Here is a 19,166-nt window from a genome sequence, read left to right as displayed (position 1 = left end):
AAGGCACCAGTACACCACCAGATCTATCTATGTGCCAAGTTTGGTGAAGAAATATTGAATGGTTTTAGAGTTCTGCTCCGGAAAAGACAAATGTGCACGGGCGGATGCATGGACGGACTGCTGTCAAACCATGCCAGCTGGAAGGCAACAAACTTGCAGAACTGAGCGAGCTTGACCTTGATGACATATTTTGCAATTTTTCGATCCTGAACAATCAAACCACCCTTAAGATGACAAACCAAACATCACTTTTTCAAAATTGCAACATTCAGAATGTAAACGTTACATGTGACATGAGTTAGGCACATTCCTTCGCTTCATCAGCTGTTCGATCAGCTGTTTTAGAGGTCACAAGGTACAAACTTTAGTGAGATGTTCTTTTCTGTGATTCTCTTGCAGTTCAATATTGTAAACCGTTATTGTTAATGCCTCACAGTTATGGTGACATTTCACCGAGTTATTGTTGTGACAGAATTAAAACAATATGTTCCATTTGAACTGCCTAACTGTAGTTCTTGTACAGCATTGTGTTTACATACAGTCTATTGCCCATGTAAAAAACACAGGAGGCAGCCATGACGGTAGATAATTTCGTTCTAGCCTTATCTCTCAGGGTACACTGCAACACAGAGGGTACATCAGACAGTATACCCCACGTGACATGGCTACAACTTTTTATGACCCACAGACTAACATTTACGACCAACACTTGCCAACAATTGCCCACAAAATTTGTATACAAGAAGACAAAGTCATCAATATCCCCTGCAATGGCAAAATACTCTTCATGAATATGTCAGTTAGTTACGGCTATATCAAATGCTTTGGCGTGTATATAGCAGTGAGTGAGTTTAGTTTTATGCCACACTCAGCAATATTTCAGCTACATGGCAGTGGTCTGTAAATAATAGAATCTGGACTGGATAATCCAGTGATCAACAGCATACGCATCAATCTACACAATTGGGATACAATGATAAGTGTCAACCAAGTCAGTGACTATATTGCAAAGTAGGAGAGTATTGAAAGGTTTTAAAGTTCTGTTCCGGAAAACAGCACTACCACCAATTTCAGTCGAAGTCAAACTTATTGCTATGGAAACGAAAAAAACCCATCTTATTCAGAAATGCAAAACTACCAAAAGGCACCAGTTCACCACCATACCTATCTATGTGAAGAAATACTGAACGGTTGTAAAGTTCTGCTCCGGAAAAGACAAATGTGCACGGACGGTGTGCATTTTAATACCCCACGCAAAACGCGTTAACAACTGGAGAAATATTCATGAAGAAAACTTCCTTCCTAATCACAGCATCATTAGTTGAAACAAGCTACCAAAGGTTTTATAGTTCTGCTCGGAAAATGGCAGCGACTCCAATTTCAATTGAAGTCAAATTTATTGCCATGGAAATGCAAAACATTTCTTACACAGAAATGCAAAACTACCAAAAGGCACCAGTTCACCACCAGACCAGTTTGGTGAAGAAATACTGAACGGTTTTAAAGTTCTGCTCCGGAAAAGACAAATGTGCATGGCCGGACAGACGGAGTGCATTTTAATACCGCGTTGCGGGGGGATAAAAAAAAAATACTGGAGAAATATTCATGAAGAAAACTTACTTCCTAATCACAGCATCATTAGTTGAAACAAGCTACCAAAGGTTTCATTGGTATTGTAGTATAGAAAAATTGGCAATCAGGCCATGATATGACCTCATTCAACTTTCTAACAGGTAATAAAGGGATAACATTGTGTAATAATAGGTCAGGGGTGGAAATAGCCCATTGCCCGACGCCCCAGTCCAGTGTTTTTTCTGTCGGGCTAGCAAATTTGTATGTCACGCTGTACCGGTGTCAAGTTGACTTTCCAATGTTAATTATATTGTCTATTTAAAAAATCAACCTGAAAATCGGCCGGTATAGTGGAAGAATTATCAGGGCAAGTGATTTGACGTGTGCCACTGTACCGAAGTACACTAGCAATTTTAAAGTTATTTCCACCCCTGGAGGTCTATTAATTCCAATATATTGATCGTTAACAGTCTGTCTGCATGCACACACACACACACATGAATGCACACACTCGAAGAAACTTGAAAGACAAACCTTTTGTGTCTATTGGGAGATCATACAGTGGTGTTTGATAACGTTCAGCAGCTGACAGGGCACATCCAGATAAACGCACATGGTGAGAAGGTCCCAAAATAAATATCCTTTTGCTGAAACAAATGACATATATTGTTGGTTATGGACAGCTGTCACATCACTTACCTTTACAAATTAGAAGAGTGTCCCCAAAACAGAAGAAACTGGGTTTCTCTAGACAATTCAAACATATTATCAGCTTGAAAACAGACTGCCATTTACAGAAGCACCCAAGTCATTACAAATGTAAACCCAAACCCTGTTCAAATGCATGTCTACTACAACCTCCAAACAGATTAAAAGTACCTTGCCTCCAGCTAACATGAAAAACCTGAAGGCATTTCCATAGCGGAGACATCCTAAATTCACAGAAAGGCAAATTATAAGAAAGTAATTGCATTTTAATGACTACTTTTGGTTTGGAAAAACACATGTGCAAGACAACCCTCGAAACAGGAAGAACACTGCCTCCAGCAAAGTTAATAAAACAAGTTGTACACACTTTTGGTTGAATGATATTTCTTCCAATTGCAGAAAATATGAGTCACAAGTATTGCAAACAAAAGTCCCATTCTTTCCACCTATACTTTCAGCTAAATGACTTCTTTTCCACTTTGGAAAACACATGTCAATATACACTAACACCTTAAAACCAGAAAAACAAGAGTTACCGAAAAAACAATGTTATCAGCAATTCTGGTTTTAACAACATCATCACTGCTCTAAGTAAACACATGCCCAGTGCAGTTCAACCAGTACTATACAGCGTCAATCTATGTATAGATAGAACTTGGATATGATGACCACGCATCAACAAAATCAGCAATTCTGAACACCCTGTCTTGTTGGTAATCTCTTTTGACAAGCATGGTGAGAAAACAAATATGCTCAAATTCACTGTGTTCAAATAACTAGCACATGAGAAAGAACAGTTCATAAAATGTAAATAAAACATCACCAGATTTGGGAATTTGTTGAAATTTCATAAGTGATGACAACCGATCAATCATAAAAAAAAATTGGTTTGTCTTTTTACATATTTTCCTTTCAGTTTGTTATTGCTAACAAACTACTAAAGAAATAGCATGGGGAACAAAGTGATACTTCATTTAACACTAAACTGGTCGGTTGAAATGAAAATACATAATACAGAGAGGTATGATTTATTATGAGATTCTTGAGAGGCATTAAGAAGTTGATGAATATATAAGACGAGTATATGGATGACAACTTCTTCTTTAACGGCTATCCCAAAAACCTTGTTGAGCATCTTGGCTACCAATGTTCACGATTGGCGCAAACGGAAAATACAAGAAGCCATCAACATCAGGAGATTAACCCCTGAGATTAATAGAGATCAAGTTGTATACCTCCTTAGTGCCTGGAACATCACAAAAGCCGCCTCTATTGTCATTTAATTAGCTGTATATCACTCTGTTGTGTACACATCTCCTTATCATCATTGTTTTTATAACTTCTAATTGATCTGTCGTCATTCATTCGTTGTATATAGATGTACTTCTCTGGCTTCCTGTAAATCTAATTATCACTTCATTAGCTGTATTCACATCTCCTTATCCTCATTGTTTGTGTCAACTGGCTTTACTTTATCCCTATTATCATTGTTTTTATAACTGCTTTTCATCGGTCCTCTCTGATTCATTGTATATACATGTACTTCTCTGTCTTCCTGTAAATTCTGGTATATATAGTATGTTTTGTACTCCTGTCTTTATATCACCTGACGAAGGGGCAAGAAGTAGACCAGAAATGTCGTGTTATACAATAAAGAAGAAGTTGTCATCCATATACTTGTCTTATATGATTTATTATTATAATTACAATTATTACAAAGTGTATGTGCTGTCCTATTTCCGCAATTCTGATTGATTCCACCACAGAACTATCAGACTACAGCTCTTCTGTGGACAAAGGTGGGAATACTCACTTCTATAAAAAGTTTCCATCATGTAAAGACCGATGTGCTTGGAGGTGGGAGGGAGTATTTTTTATGTAACAAAATCACTATACTTGATTAAGCTTTAATAACAACTTTTAATCATGACAAAATAAAAATGTAAATAATATTTGGCACAAATGAAATAAGGAAATATCCAAAGATTTCCGAGTGTTACGAAGTTTTCCGAATGCAAGTCAAAATATAGTTTTTCGATCAGCGTATCGCAATAAGTATCGTTTTCATGTCTGAACCAGTAAATACTGGTAAACCGGTTATATTGCGCAGCCCTACTTATGACCAAGTTGTATGCAAAGAATTTGAAAATTTTAATATAAATTGCATATTTATATACTTATCCTATCTCACGATTTGCACTTCTCTCTCTTGCTTCGACGCTGAGTGGAACGAATGAGAACTTTTCCTGTAGGCCTCTCTTGTCCATACGCCCGTGTTCCCCAGGCTGCTCTCCTTATAGGACAGGTCCCTAGTCCCCAGCTAAGCTTGCAGCACGTTCCCCTGTCTACCCACGTGACTACCTCAGAGTGATCATTCTCTTCTTGGAGCCAATGACAGTTATCGTAACTGTTGTAATCTGAGTAGAGGGGAGGCTGGGTGGGCATCCATCTCATGAGATAGGATAAGTATATAAATATACAATTTATATTCAAATTTTCAAATTTTTAAACTTATCCTATCTTACGATTTGCACTTATCCCACGGTTCGACAGCGGGTCACAGATTACCCTAAGTCAAAAGGCACTGACAGTATACACTGTATAGGCTAATGACAACTGTAGATAGCAATGAACAAGGGAGGCCGGATCTGACTAGCATAGTACCTCTACTAGTGATGGGTTCTCGTGAACCCCTTGGTGTACTAGGCATCATCGCTCCCATTAGTGGGTGCTCCCGAGCAATGTGGTTTTCGGCTGCAGGATCCGACTAGCTTAGTAGTAGTTGGTACCTATACTAGTGATGGGTTCTCCTGAACCCCTTGTCTTACTAGGCACCATCGCTCCCATGGAGTGGGTGCTCCTGAGCAATGTTGTGTTCGACAGCAACCCTCACATACGCAAGAAAAACGCAACTAGGCAAGTCACCTTGCACTATGCTTGACAACGGTACAAGAATCTGTATCAAAACGTCGCATTCACGAAAAAAGAAGAAGTTGTTATCCATAAAGTTTGTTCTATATTGTACTTCCCAACTTCTAAAATGCCACTCAATGAAGTCACCTTGCTTCGCCACAAGTTTAACGTTCAGTACCAAAACAACACCACATGACTTCCACTACTTACCACAGTTAGGTTACAACGGTGTGCTAAGGTACTTAGGAGCTAGAACGCTACGAAATCCATAAGGAAATCGGGAAGTACTCACTACACTGACATGATTGCTCTGTGGAGTAGAGGTCTGCAAGCGAGATTGTTGAACACTTCTACATCCGTAGGGAGCAACGACAAGGTAGGCCAAGACTTCCAAGGTACCCCCGTGATAAAAGTCTAATGACTAGTATCGGGCCAGCCCCTGCTTCGAAACAACCCCCCACAGACACCGCCCCGAGGATGGTGAAAGGGTAATTGAATCGGAAAACTGACAATTTTAACGTTCAGTACCACAACATCATCTTATGCCTTCCACCACTTACCACAGTAAGATCACATAGATGTGTATAGGTACGTAGGAGCATGAACGCTACGAAGTGTAACACTTCGGGAATGTCTCACTTCACTGACGTAATCAATCCATACAGCAGAGGACAGTAAGTGAGGTGGCGACTCTCCAGAGTCTCAAATGAAATTGAGAGGAGAAATCGAAGTCCCAGAAGAATCGAAGACACAAATCAGAAATAAAATTCAGAATTTTATTCATATTGTACACAAAGCAGAAACGATCGCAACTGGTGATCATCTGCGCTGAAGCTGATGGTTGTCCCGAGTGGCGAACAGGTCTACATCTGGTTGTGATAACAGGTAGATCTTCAATTGGAATATCAGAGGCAGTTGTTTCCAATCCGTGAGTGACAGGGCATCGGCAATGACATTCCTCATCCTGGGAATGTGTCGGGCTCTGGCCACTGTGTTGAGTGAATCGATCAGATGATAAATTCGAAACATTAACTGAAGCAGAGCTGCTGATCCTGTCGACCCCTGATGGTTTATGTACAAAATTACCATCGAAATGTCTGATTGAATCAGTATATGAGTGAACCATAGTTCAACTGCCCAATGCAGAACGGCGAGAATGACAGTGCTAAATTCCAATTTGTTGATATGAAGGTCCCTTTCTCCTGATGACCACTGCTAGGCCACTTGATGGAGAAAGTGAGCGCCCCAGCTTGAAAGATGTGTCGACGAACAGGTGTTGAGTCGGTATGAAGGGCACCATAAAGACTCCAACACAAACATTCCACTTGTTGAGTCACCAACGAAAGACTGAATGTAGCTGTGTGGGAAGACGAATGAACTCCCTGGGGTTGTCGTGCGGGATGTATGGGCACAAAAACATCTGAAGATGGCGAAGCTGAAGCTGGCCCCTGTAAGTCAGCGCTTGTGCCGACGTCAACCACCCTAGTAACTTCTGCCACTGGCGAAAAGTTGTGGGTTGGACCAGCAGTAGTGGTGCGTTGCACTGAATCTCTCCTGGGGCACAAACATTGTCCCAATAAAAAGAAATCACCGGGTTGGTGTTACCTCCGATTTCTCCGAATTCAGCAGCCATCCTAATTGCGTGAGCGACTTGATGATGAACTGCCTGTGGAGAAGGAAGGACGACCAGATCCTGTTGGGCTTGAACACAGTCGTCGATATAGTTCTCGAATGTCACGCCTAGACAATGCAGGTAGCTTGTTATCGGATTGGGTATCTGAGTGAAAAGCCACGGGGCCATACATATGCCAAACTGCAGGACCCTCCACTGGTATCAATGACGCCTCTTGAAAGTAAATCGAAGATACTTCCGATAGTCTGGATGTATGGGGATGTGAAGGTAGGCGTCTCGCAGGTCAAGGGAAATGAGAGGTCTAACAACTCTTGCCCTCTGACGCTGAATGTAGTATGTTCGGCGCATGGAGCTTGTCAGTCAATCTACAGGAATGTTCACATTGTAAACGAATTGAAGAAATTCGTACGATCGGCGACCTCAGGAACGTTTCGGTTGGCCGAACAAAAAAAAATGATGGTTCGCCAGGTGGAGTGAGAAAGGTAGTAGATCGCTGCCTGGTGACAGTCCACGCATAACTGTAGTGACCTCTGAACTCAGTGCTTGAGCTAGTGTAGAAAACAGAGTAACCCCAGCCAAAGTCAAACCGTTCACGGGTGTTTCTGTCTGTCACCCTTGTGTCGAAATCCCGACACAATCACTCTTACCGGGAATGGCACCGTTCATTGTTACTAGCATTTAAAGGCTGGACTTGATATCCGATTCGTGGAACCAAGACAAGTCTGCAAGGGCACTTCATAGTCACTCTAATCATCAAAATTCCGGTAAACAAACAGTAGTCCGCCATTTGCGAACATTACACATGAGTGACAAAATAACGAACAACACGGTCTTCAGTTAACCGGGCGAGTCGCAACCCATAAATTCCGGGCTGAGCTATGCTGACTATTTGACAAAACATCACTGCTGGTACCATGCGCAAAAACTTGACCCATCTGTTACCTGTCCAGAAACCTGCTTATCATGTAAAACAAAGGGAGCTGAAGATGACGAACCATTTGCAATAATTGCACCCAGCGATACACAAACACGCTGTTACCAGTAGTCTGTAGTAACAAGACTCAGTGAAGCGTCGTAAAGTATTCCTGGCTAGCAAGCTTATCTATAGTTTGGCATGAAATGCATGTGGACCCGGTTTTTTGTAAATATCTCTTCATCCAATGACCCACATCAATCTCAAACTGTGCAAGTGGATGTTTTGTCAGACAACCTAATCACATTGTAAATCACCGATTTTATGCATTTGTATTAAAGAATCTGTCAATGGAACTGTCAACAAAATCAACAGCAGAACGCAGAATGCTTGCTGGGGGAGGGAGCCAATGACCTGTAACAGTGGCAGTGTTGGGTCATAAAGGTCACCGTTCGTCAATGTAGGTCAGCTATGCACGTGACAGGTATGAAGAGGTGTTCATTTCTAGCAAATAGCCGGCGAATGACATCTCTGATGACCCTGATGTCAAAAGAATCTAACTTTGGATGCCTACCTTTTTGTACAAGGTTTTGTTTATTGGTTGTTGGTTTATTTTTCACAATTTTTAGCACGATGTTCTTTTTCATGCTAAGAGCAAAAGTTGTACGTTTCATGTAATCCGACATCTTATAAATCGGTTTGCTACGTTTGCTCTCTTTTTCAACAAAATTCAACACATTTCTAATTAAACGTTTAGCATCATCTGAATAAGCTTTCATGATGACAGCTAGAAGTAGTCAATGTGAATGATCCAAACGGTCTATCACTGCGCAGTGCACAGGTAACTATCATGAACTGCACGTGCATTGACCTTTATGACCCAACACTGCCGCTGTTACAGGTCATTGGCTCCCTCCCCCTGCAAGCATTCTGCGTTCTGCTGTTGATTTTGTTGACAGTTACATAGACAGATTCTTTAATACAAATGCATAAAATCGGTGATTTACAATGTGATTAGGTTGTCTGACAAAACATCCACTTGCACAGTTTGAGATTGATTGGGTCATTGGATGAAGAGATATTTACAAAAAACCGGGTCCACATGCATTTCATGCCAAACTATAGTAATGCCCTATCGGGTGGTTGTAAAACTGATATCTACACCGAAGGGTAGATTCATTGAACCAAATCATTCATCAAAGGTGAAGATCGGATGGTAGATTAAATCTGGAATGAGATGAGCCCCGGTCACGGAGGACTCCTGAGAACTGGGATCGTCAGAACGTCAAGTCCCGAAGCGTGATATGTCTAGATGACTGCGCTACTGACATCACATGTAAATCGATTCGGAGTGGTGAAGCACATAGCTACTACCTCTGTTCAACCATCCGAAAAAGGGGTACAAGGTGGGATAAGTTATGTGACTAAAAACATTAAGCGCCTCACAAGCCGTAAGGTAAACCGGATAAACAAAGCAAATTGTTGAGCTTAGAGCTTGCCACTTCGTAATGAGGAATTCAGCACCTCACAGTTGCCCTGAAAACTAGGATCATGTTGAAAACTAGCAGAGTTTGACAAATTTGGCCCTATCTAGATGCAAGTTCACGAACCTCGTTGAGGATGGAAAAACCAGTGTTGACAAGTCCCGATCTTTCATGTTGAATGTAATCAATAGAGCATCTGGTATCTTGCTCTATGTAGCTGTAGCTGTAGGTGGTCGGCGAACCATGCGATCATGTGTGTCGAATCAACCAAAACCACTCCTGCATCTTATAGGCGACTGGCATAGCCCGAACCATGAAAACACAGACCAAGTTCGATGTGGGTTAAGTGTCTTGGAAGGCATCCCAGACACATTTGGCATAGGCTCTGATAGGCTGGTAAGATGGCGCCATGTTGGAAATAACATGAGTGGTGAATCGCCCAATTCGTGAATCAGCTCAATTGCTGGCAAGGCCGAGGAACGGATTATTGACGAATGCTGACAATTCAGTGATCTTGAACGGCCAGGTGAACTGGTTCGGCGATAGGAAGCAGTTCGGCCTGGTGAAATGGTACGAGGCGGGCTGGAAAATCGGTTCAGGGTGGTGAGCCCGGAATGTTGATGTGATCTGAATCAGTCTGTGATCTGGATCGGCGTTGTGATCTGGATCGTGACTGTGATCTGGATCGGTTCGGTAATCCGAAACGTTTAAATGATCTCAGCTGATGGAGAGATCTAGAACGATCAGATGAACCAGTGAGGCGAAGTGAAATGTTCCGGCCGAGGTGAATTGGTTCAACGAGGTGAATCGTTTCGGTGAAGAGAGCCATTACGGCGAGGCGAGGCGTTTCGGTGCTGTGAATTTAATCGATGATGTGAACCGTTTCGGCGATAAGAAACAGTCTTAATATTATGGCAAACTGAGTCGATGTCGTAATCCACATACGCCGTGGCGAAACGGTTCGGTCTGGTGAATCCATTTGGTATGGCGAACCGATTGGGTGTGGTGAATCGTTTTTGCGATTTGACAATGTAGATCGGCTGTGTAAGTCAGCTGGCAACACAGAGCGGTTTGATGAGGCGGAACGACGAGTAGACATCTGATGATGCGCCAATAAAATCATCATTGTTCGACATGGGAATCTCCGGACGCCGAGCAGTTAATACTGGTCGTTGAAAGCGGGGGTTTGTCGGGTGATCAACTGTTGAAGTGTAACGAGCTCTGTCTGCCAGCCAACGGGAGCAAGCATGTCTACAACCCACACATGACGAGTGGGGATCCGAGGAAGTAAATATTGTTACAGTGTGCGCAAAATTACGCTACCCATGATATATTTCTCATGTTAACTTGTAAGGAAAGCTGAGAAGTCTCACAATACGTCCTCACTGTGGTGCGACAAGAAGAATGATCACTCTGAGGTAGTCACGTGGGTAGACAGGGGAACGTGCTGCACGCTTAGCATGGACTAGGGACCTGTCCTATAAGGAGAGCAGCCTGGGGAACACGGGCGTATGGACAAGAGAGGCCTACAGGAAAAGTTCTCATTCGTTCCACTCAGCGTCGAAGCAAGAGAGAGAAGTGCAAATCGTGAGATAGGATAAGTTTAAAAATATGATGAAATGAGCATGGCATACGGGAGCCGCTGATTTCCGATGGTATCGAAAGTGCGTTATTGCCAGGGATGACTGTATTACTGGTATTCTAGATTATGATTGTCTTTTATTCTTTAAGATCATCATTGGATAGATACAATTCTTTATTTTGAACTACTTAATTTCAGGCTAATTTTCCACACCGATTGACATCAGTAATTATGTCACATCCAACCTATATCATGACACTAATGATACCATTACTTTGGGTTCAATGATGTCACTATAGTTCAATTTCATCATATGACATCATATATGGATGTGACTTCACTTTCAGTCTCATTTCTCATCTGACAGACATTAGTTCAGGATGAGTAGGTCCTCACAGCATGAGATGCTTCAGATGTAAAGGTATAAAGGGCGTACTCTCCTCTTCCCTCCTCCATTTCTTTCCAAGAGAAAGGGGGAACACAAGGCCTAACTATCATTTGGGCAGTGACGATTTGACCTAGCAAGTATACACCTTGGAGGTTTGGCTTAAAGTCAAGCATGTAAAACAAATTTGGGCAAGGTGTTATGTGACCCTCTCTGGCATCCTGCAACCATCTACTTGACAGACTCTTCAAGACCTGGCTGCTTACAAGTGCGTAAATGGATCCTAGAAAGGAGGTGAGATTAATAAGCCTGTTGACTGCTGAAAGCCAATTCTTCAACATCATTTGAGAATCTGAAGCATGAAGGTAGAATTTCAGGGCACAAACTGAAAGTAGTCAATAGCCTGGATAATTAATTGTAGGTCCCAGAAGAGAATAATCTAAAGCAGGAAACTCAGATGGGTCATTCTCACTTACCCAGCACCTTTGGTTTTAGGGTCCTAGTTCACTGGAGCGAGATAATCCCCTACAACAAAAGGTGCGCTTTTTATTTTGTTCCCTGTGATATTTGGTCACCTGCGATATTTAATCAGTGTTGTATGATCCTGTAAAGTTTGAAATATTTTAATTTAAGGAATGGCTGTGACAGAATATTGATCGAACACTTTTATTTTTACATGACACATATTAATAATTTACATTGCCTTATATCCATATCATATAAATTTACATATTATATACATCTTATATACATCTTATATACATCATATTAAGTACATCTTTAATACTCTTTATATACATCATCTTAAATACAACCTATATACATAATCTTATTTACACATCAGTTCACACATTATGTTGTATATGTTTGGATGGCTCTCGGTGAAAACGCTGAGTTTCCTATGCCAGCCCTAGACGTGGTTTGTCGTGCGTGGCCTTTCAGTGTTGTGATGGTTCCATGTTGTCCTCCCATGGTCTCCTTCCACCCAGTAGGAAGTGATGTAGTTGGTGAAGCTGTCGACTGCCTCACCTGGAACCAGACGTCACTAATGTCATCAACAGGAACCAGGGGAAGGGCCATGGCTCTCCGGACCAACAGCCTGACGTCTGGACTGTCCTTGCATGCACAAGTCAACCAACTTTCTGCACCTTCTTCCAAACTGTTTGTGTATAGTGGAACATGCAGCCCTTCACTTGTGCGTCTGGAGTGATGGTAATGAACGCATATATCCAGTGGATAGAACTTGCTCTCCTTGTCTTGATACTAAATCTGCTGCCCCTAAATATCAAGTACTGACCTCCTCTACCATGTGGAATTAAATGAAGCTTGCCATGGTGAATGAATGCACTAGTCCACAGTGCAACGTTATACACATGTATTCAGTTAACATAGTTCACCTAGAGTAAAATTAAAATTAATGTCTGTCGGTGTCATGGTGAACTGCACATGGCTAATTAGGTGAGCTAATCCTCCAGCTTGCCGGACATATCTCACAGGGATGAACAGTATTTGCACAATCAAGCAAGCATAACTGTTAATCCCCCTAAGCTGCTGGGTGACCAAGAAGACCCCCCTCAGATACCCTAACTGCAATTTCTGTGGTTACCAGGAAAGCTGTTTGCTCGCCATTTTCCCAGGAAAGCCAAAATATCAATGGACAGGTTCCATTTTGGGAATAGTCTAGGAACATTAAAGTCCTCTATGAAGAAGGAACGCTAAAGCCAACATGTTAAGTATGGACCCAGATAGCATTAAGACGTTGGCCCAACGTTGGCAATGGTTTTCCCAACATTGCCAACGTTGGGTCAACGTCCGAATGCTATCTGGGGAACCGTTGCCAAAAAGTAACTCAACATGTTGAAGGACAAAATGAACTGTAGAACCATAACCTTCTAAAGTGCTGTGATGGAATTTGTTACATAAACAGAGATGGAGGTAGAAATCAACAACCATAGGAATCAAGATGAGAAAATCACCTGAACGTAAAACAGAAGTTTTTGAAAGTGCCTGCAGGTCTGTTGCTTAACATTGGCTACAGCAATGTCGGAACCACTCCATCTGCAAGAAACCTTGGAATCAGATTTCAATCCAGCATTTCCCTTGAAAAAGTCAAGAACTTCTTCAAACGTGCTTCTTCCACATTCACAACATCAGTAAAATCCGCCATTGTCTTGACCATGAAATGACAAAACGTCTTATGCAGACTCTCATCACATCACGACTGGATTATTGTAACTCCCTTTTCTTCCACATTCCTTTATCCCTGATCACAAAGTTACAGCGAATCCAGAATACAGCAGCAAGGGTTGCAATGCGCACGCCGCAAACTGAGCATATATCTCCTATCCCAAAGGCCCTCCTATGGCTGCCTGTGAATTTTATGATTCAGTACAAGATCTTTCTTCTAGCCCAAAACTGTGTCTATGATCAATCATTGTGTCACTATCTCAGAAGCCTTGTCAGGATATACCAACCAACCAATCATCAAATCATCAATGGGTGTATGGATGGAGGAAGTTAGACGCTATAGAATATATTATTATTATGTTTTTCAGATTAAAAATAGTATGTAGCAAAAAAAGGGTTCTTGTGATCCTGGCACAGTCAGGCTGGTAAGGCTCATCATCAGCTCAGGGCCCTTGCCCATTCTACATGCAGCCCAGACAGCGAATGGGACTTCTACCAGGAAACGCTGCCCGTCGAACCTACCAAGAACTTACTGGAGAATATGTAGACTCCCCGCTCCGGGTTGAGAACCCGGGCATTCTCCTGATCTGCGTCAAGAAATCAGGAGGTACCAAACCAAGGGCACAGAGAATAATGGGGAGGCTGATGACAGTATACTTGGGATGCAAGCAAGACATTCAAAGCCGAGATCCACATATTTTGCATGCTTTTCGTGAATCTTGCCAATCACATTGCTATCAAAAGGGACAGAAAATTCAATAACACAAATAAATTCACTGGTTTTATCAAGAAGGAAGATATATCATTCGAAATTAAGAATTGAACAGATAATTCGTTCGTTTCCTTATCTATTAATGTAGTTTATGTGAATATATTGATTTTAATGATGATCCTGCCAATGTTCCCATATGGGAACATTTAACTGCAATTCAAAATTTTGACCTTAATTCTGGCTACCATGATAAAATTTATTTGGCCATTTTATACCTACATCATTTGTTTGTAAGTACATGTGAAAAAAGTTTTAAAATAATGCAATTGTATTTGTCAATTTTTTTACAGAACTTTTGGGGGCATTTTTTGACCCTGGTCAATTCTTTAAAAAAAATACAAAGTATGATTTTGAAATGTTAGAACATTTGCAATTATCTTTAGATCAATATGGTCCATAAGCATTAATTTATCTTCACATAATAAAGTTACAAAGCCTTTTATGACATGTTTCCATATGGTTAAAATAATCTACAATTAGATAACGTGCAAAATCAAGTTTCTTTCTCATTCTTAAATCTAAAAATTAAGTCGGAAGAGAGACGAGGGTTTTTAATCCATGCATTTAAAATATAAAACAAGTACTGATCAAACAGGAAAATACACTTGCTTAGGCATTTGAAATTTGTGTAGAAAGGAATTTCACAATAAGAAAAATTATTATCAACGAGATAGGGTTAAATAATCAACATCCCGTGAATAAGTATTTAACAACACATACTACACACTCGAAATATTACTTATTATTTGTATTTCCCTGTCATGCATTTTCCACAACCCTCCCGTAGCCGTATCACATTTTCTTCTTGTAACAAATTCAATACTTGTGGGGTATACTCCCCCAAAAAATCCCCAGAACAGATGCGTATGATCAATGTCTCATTGACCACTGGCAAATCACACATTTAGGTGCTATATCATAAGGAAATACTGTTTGTTGTATTGCTTTAATTTACATAATTAACAAGTCACTAAATCTAGACCCAAATTTATGAATGTATATTTTTGTATTTCAATATTTTCATAAAACATGGGTAGGTACTTCTGTGGTTGCAATATTACATTCATAAATCATGACAGTTTGAATGTAGAACAAGCATTGTCACTAAGGTGACATAATCCCCCGCCGCAAATTATGAAATTAAACTTAAAAAGTAATGAAAGTGAAGGTTGTAATTTAAGATGAAGTTTAATGTCAACAAAAACATGACCAGTCAACCTCTCTTGATATCTTGTTCTGCAGTTGTTCAAACGCACAAATATTTTCAAGATTGACTTTGACCTTGACATGAATGTCTTTGTGTATGAAATATGCAAAAATAGCAATAATTGCTTATTGATTATTGAAAAACATTCAGGGAACTGTTCTTGAGATATCTCCCTGACAATCTTTACATGCAGTTTACCATGCCATGACCTTGAAAATTAAGTGAAGGTGACCAAAATTGACTGCGCCTTCCCTAGGTAAAGCTTGGTGTTGAATATGAAGAAAATCCAGTTAATGGTTCTTGAGATATCGCACTGACAAGCTTAACATGCAGCTTAACATGCTGAAATCTTCAAAGCGTCGCTGTGACCTTGAAAATCTAGTGAAGGTCACCAAAATCGACTGGGCCCTGCGCCGTCCCTAGGTAAAGCTTGGTGTTGCATATGAAGAAAATCCAGGGAACGGTTCTCGAGATATCTCGCTGACAAGGGTAAAACGTTAAAGTCCCCTGTGACCTTGAAATGAAGGTCAAGGTCACCAAACCTGACTTGGACCTTTCTTATACTATGATGAACCTAGGTACCAAATATGAAAAGAATCTAGTCAACGGTTCTTAAGATATTCCAATTGGTACGGACGGACGGAGCCTAATACTATATCTCCCGCTTCGCTCTAAACGTTTCGTTCAAAGACTTGTGGGAATGTTTTTCATGAAAATTCTGCAAGGTGAGATTGAGGGAGGTGTGTGTTGTGTGCAGTGGACGGGTGTCAAGTTTAAGAAATTCATAACTCCACTGTTGAAGAGTTTGATCTTAGCTAAGATCGCGATCTTAAATCCATGCCGTCTTACAATCACGCAAAGATCGGCTTTGTGCAAGTGGATTAGGACAATTGTATGATGATTGTAATGTTGATTGTAGAGACCTAAGATTGATTGTAACTAAGATTGCTCTGTGCAAGTGAGCCCTGGTAATTTTGATGGGATCATGAAAAAATCTTAAAGGTCACATGCAACGTAAAACACAACTTTGCAGATTCTGATACCTTTCGGTATGGACTTACCGAAACAAATCATCAAAAACGCAAATTCAACTTATAAAGTTGAAAAATAACACGCTGAAAAAAAACGCGCGAAATGAGAGTTCAAACGATTCACTAATTTTCCCCAAGCGCTTGGGGGAAAAAGTGGTTTCAACAGCTTTGCTGTGCTGCGCTCCTAACGCATGCGCACTGAATAGGTTCGTGGAGCTTGAAACAGGATGCATGCCCGGATTATAAGGTCGTGAGCAGGTGTAGTCTAATCCTGATTGTGTACACAAATAAATAGTAAATAATCTACTCATTACATAAAAGAACCTTGTAAGGATCTAGATCTACTCAGCTATGTGTCAACCAGTGAGGCGTTCGACATTTCAAGACGGAAAACCTTCGCTGGCGGTGAGTACTCGGAGTTTGGAGGCCTTGATGTGAGCTATTTTTCTAATGTTTTGTTGATATTTCTCAGGCACGAGCTTTTTATTTGTTATGACAGTAGATTACCGATTCAACTGTTTATATAATTTCATATATCTATTTCACCACACATTCTTCTTACCGAGTCACTTTCTCAGTTCGATACTTATAAGCAATGTCATTATTTAGCTGTGACAGAATTTCTAACTGTGATTTAGATATGTCATTGTCAGACAAAACTCAATGTCTGTTTTATTGACACCTATGTGTCTGCCTGCCAGTCTGCTAATGACAATATTCAATACACAACTTCGATCACTGACCACATGCAATTTGAACTTGACACCTATCAGGCTATACACCATAAACAAAACGCATTGATTTATGGCCCCAGTTTGGTCTCTGTCACATTATGTAATTACACAGACAGGCAGGTGTGATACTTGTACACATGACATGTTATGATGTCTGTTGATTGCAAAATGTTATACACAAAAAATGAGCATGTATTTACAAAACCCAACATCTTTATATACGCACACACAATGAACCGTGAGGGCATCAGCAAATGAACCAGACGTTACACTTGAGTGCACACCCACCTGCTCTGGCTGGGCTCGGTATCCTGGGTGCATCGTTTCAAGGGAAGTACACCCAAGTACAAAATATTGCACATTTGATTTGCGATTGTACGCTTATAATTTTGTTTATATGTTTTTCATAATCAGCAATGTATATTATATGTCATGAATAAGTGATAATTGTGTCTTAATTAGGTTTCATTTTTTGGTTGCATGTGACCTTTAGGTCTAAAATTTGCTTAGCACAAAAAAATCTGAAGTCCAACAAAATTTGCTTAGCTAAGATTTTAGATAAGACTGGATCATGAAACGTTCACTTTTCAAACCTTATGAAAATGTGCGCCTGAAAAAAAAAATCGGCATCAAAAAAGGGTTAAGACTGGTAGGTGGCAGTCTCAGGATTTAAGACAAAAAATTATCTCAGTCTTAACTTTTAAGACTAATGTACGTGATCCCCGATTTAAGACAATTTTTTGGACTTAAGATCAAAATGACAGATTTAACCAATTTTTAGACTTAAGTCACTTTCATGACCCCGGGGCCAGAGCACGCCACAGATCTTTCTTGGTCGGGTCACCAATATTCATGAAGCTAACTAGCCCAATGAAATCAACCCTCCTTTCTTGGCACTCACCTTAGATGCTCTGGCTAAAAAGTGGCGTCAGACTATCAAGGATGCTCACCAGTGGATGCTCTACCACGTGGGCCCTGGTCATGTGATAAAATCACTCATACACGTCAATTACCAAGAGCTTTTAACAGCTTTTCTTATGTTACATATGCTAAATACGTTTTGCTCACTGAAGCGTAACTATCACACGAGAATCCTCATTGACACCACTGCCATTGCATACTTAAATAACATGGTAGGAAAGAAATCTGATCCCAATTCTTTGAGAGATATTTGTAGTGCGGGAGCGATTAATCGTAGGATCGGTTAATCGTTTGATCTAAGTCAAAATAAACGATTGTCGATTACAAATAAACTGCAGATCGATAATCGGAAATAATCATTATTTGGATGCACATACATTAAAACGTTTTATTCTACCTTGTCATGTTTTCTTATACTGAACACTCTGGTTGTCATTGCTTGTTTACGGAAGCTGTGTACTACACAAGTGCGCATGCCTCCCCTGTCAGCTAATGGCAATACTAGATATATTTAGATTGGGGTGTCCTATTTCGTCATTGAAATACTACGAGTTGTATAGTGGTTTATAGAAATTATTTAATATTCATGAGCAACCTGTGCAAAACTCATTCGTCCAAGCAGACAACAAAACGTCACAATACGACCCAGGTATTACAGGTTAGCTACTTTCTAATTGGTTGAAAGAGGGAATTCCTTGAGCTGCATGTGCATACAAACACGTGACTTACGCAAGGCGGGTAAAATAGAGCTATTTTCAGTTTCATGAATTCTCTTGAACTTTCGATACAGTGGTACATTATAATACTTCCCAGAAAAAAAATTGTGTTTCAACCTTAAGGAAATGTGTTTGTTCACCCTTCAACATAAACAAAAGGTTTTCTTAAAAATGGCATGCCATGAAAATAAATCTACCAGCGAAGTCACATGACTCGTAGCGTGATCTTGTAAGGTGGGATGTCAACTAAGCAGACGAAACATTAATGGCATCTTTGGAGTAAAGATTTAGGATTTTTGTCCATTTGATTATGCGGTAGATATTGCATTAAGGATCCCTGAGTTAAAATTCATCTCTTGTGGTTTTTTTATACTGTTGCCTACGCATGGAAACTTGATTCGTAGCATA

At 40.5% G+C, this 19,166-nt stretch overlaps 1 protein-coding gene across 2 annotated transcripts in view; it reads right to left on the bottom strand.

Moving 5' to 3' along the window:
• LOC124256224 (protein MEMO1-like) overlaps positions 1-19,166 on the bottom strand; it is a 102,772-nt gene that overhangs the window by 35,193 nt on the left and 48,413 nt on the right. For both annotated transcript variants that reach the window (XM_046690204.1, XM_046690196.1), the window contains exon 4: positions 2,107-2,219. In XM_046690204.1, the coding sequence (XP_046546160.1) occupies positions 2,107-2,219 (113 nt within the window). The remainder of the gene's footprint in view (positions 1-2,106; positions 2,220-19,166) is intronic.

Source organism: Haliotis rubra, unplaced genomic scaffold (genome assembly GCF_003918875.1).
Source record: "Haliotis rubra isolate DU_JTF1 unplaced genomic scaffold, ASM391887v1 Scf116, whole genome shotgun sequence".
NCBI lineage: Eukaryota > Metazoa > Mollusca > Gastropoda > Lepetellida > Haliotidae > Haliotis > Haliotis rubra.
Note: the sequence above shows the minus strand (reverse complement) of the source record. Positions and strands in the feature narration are given on the sequence as shown.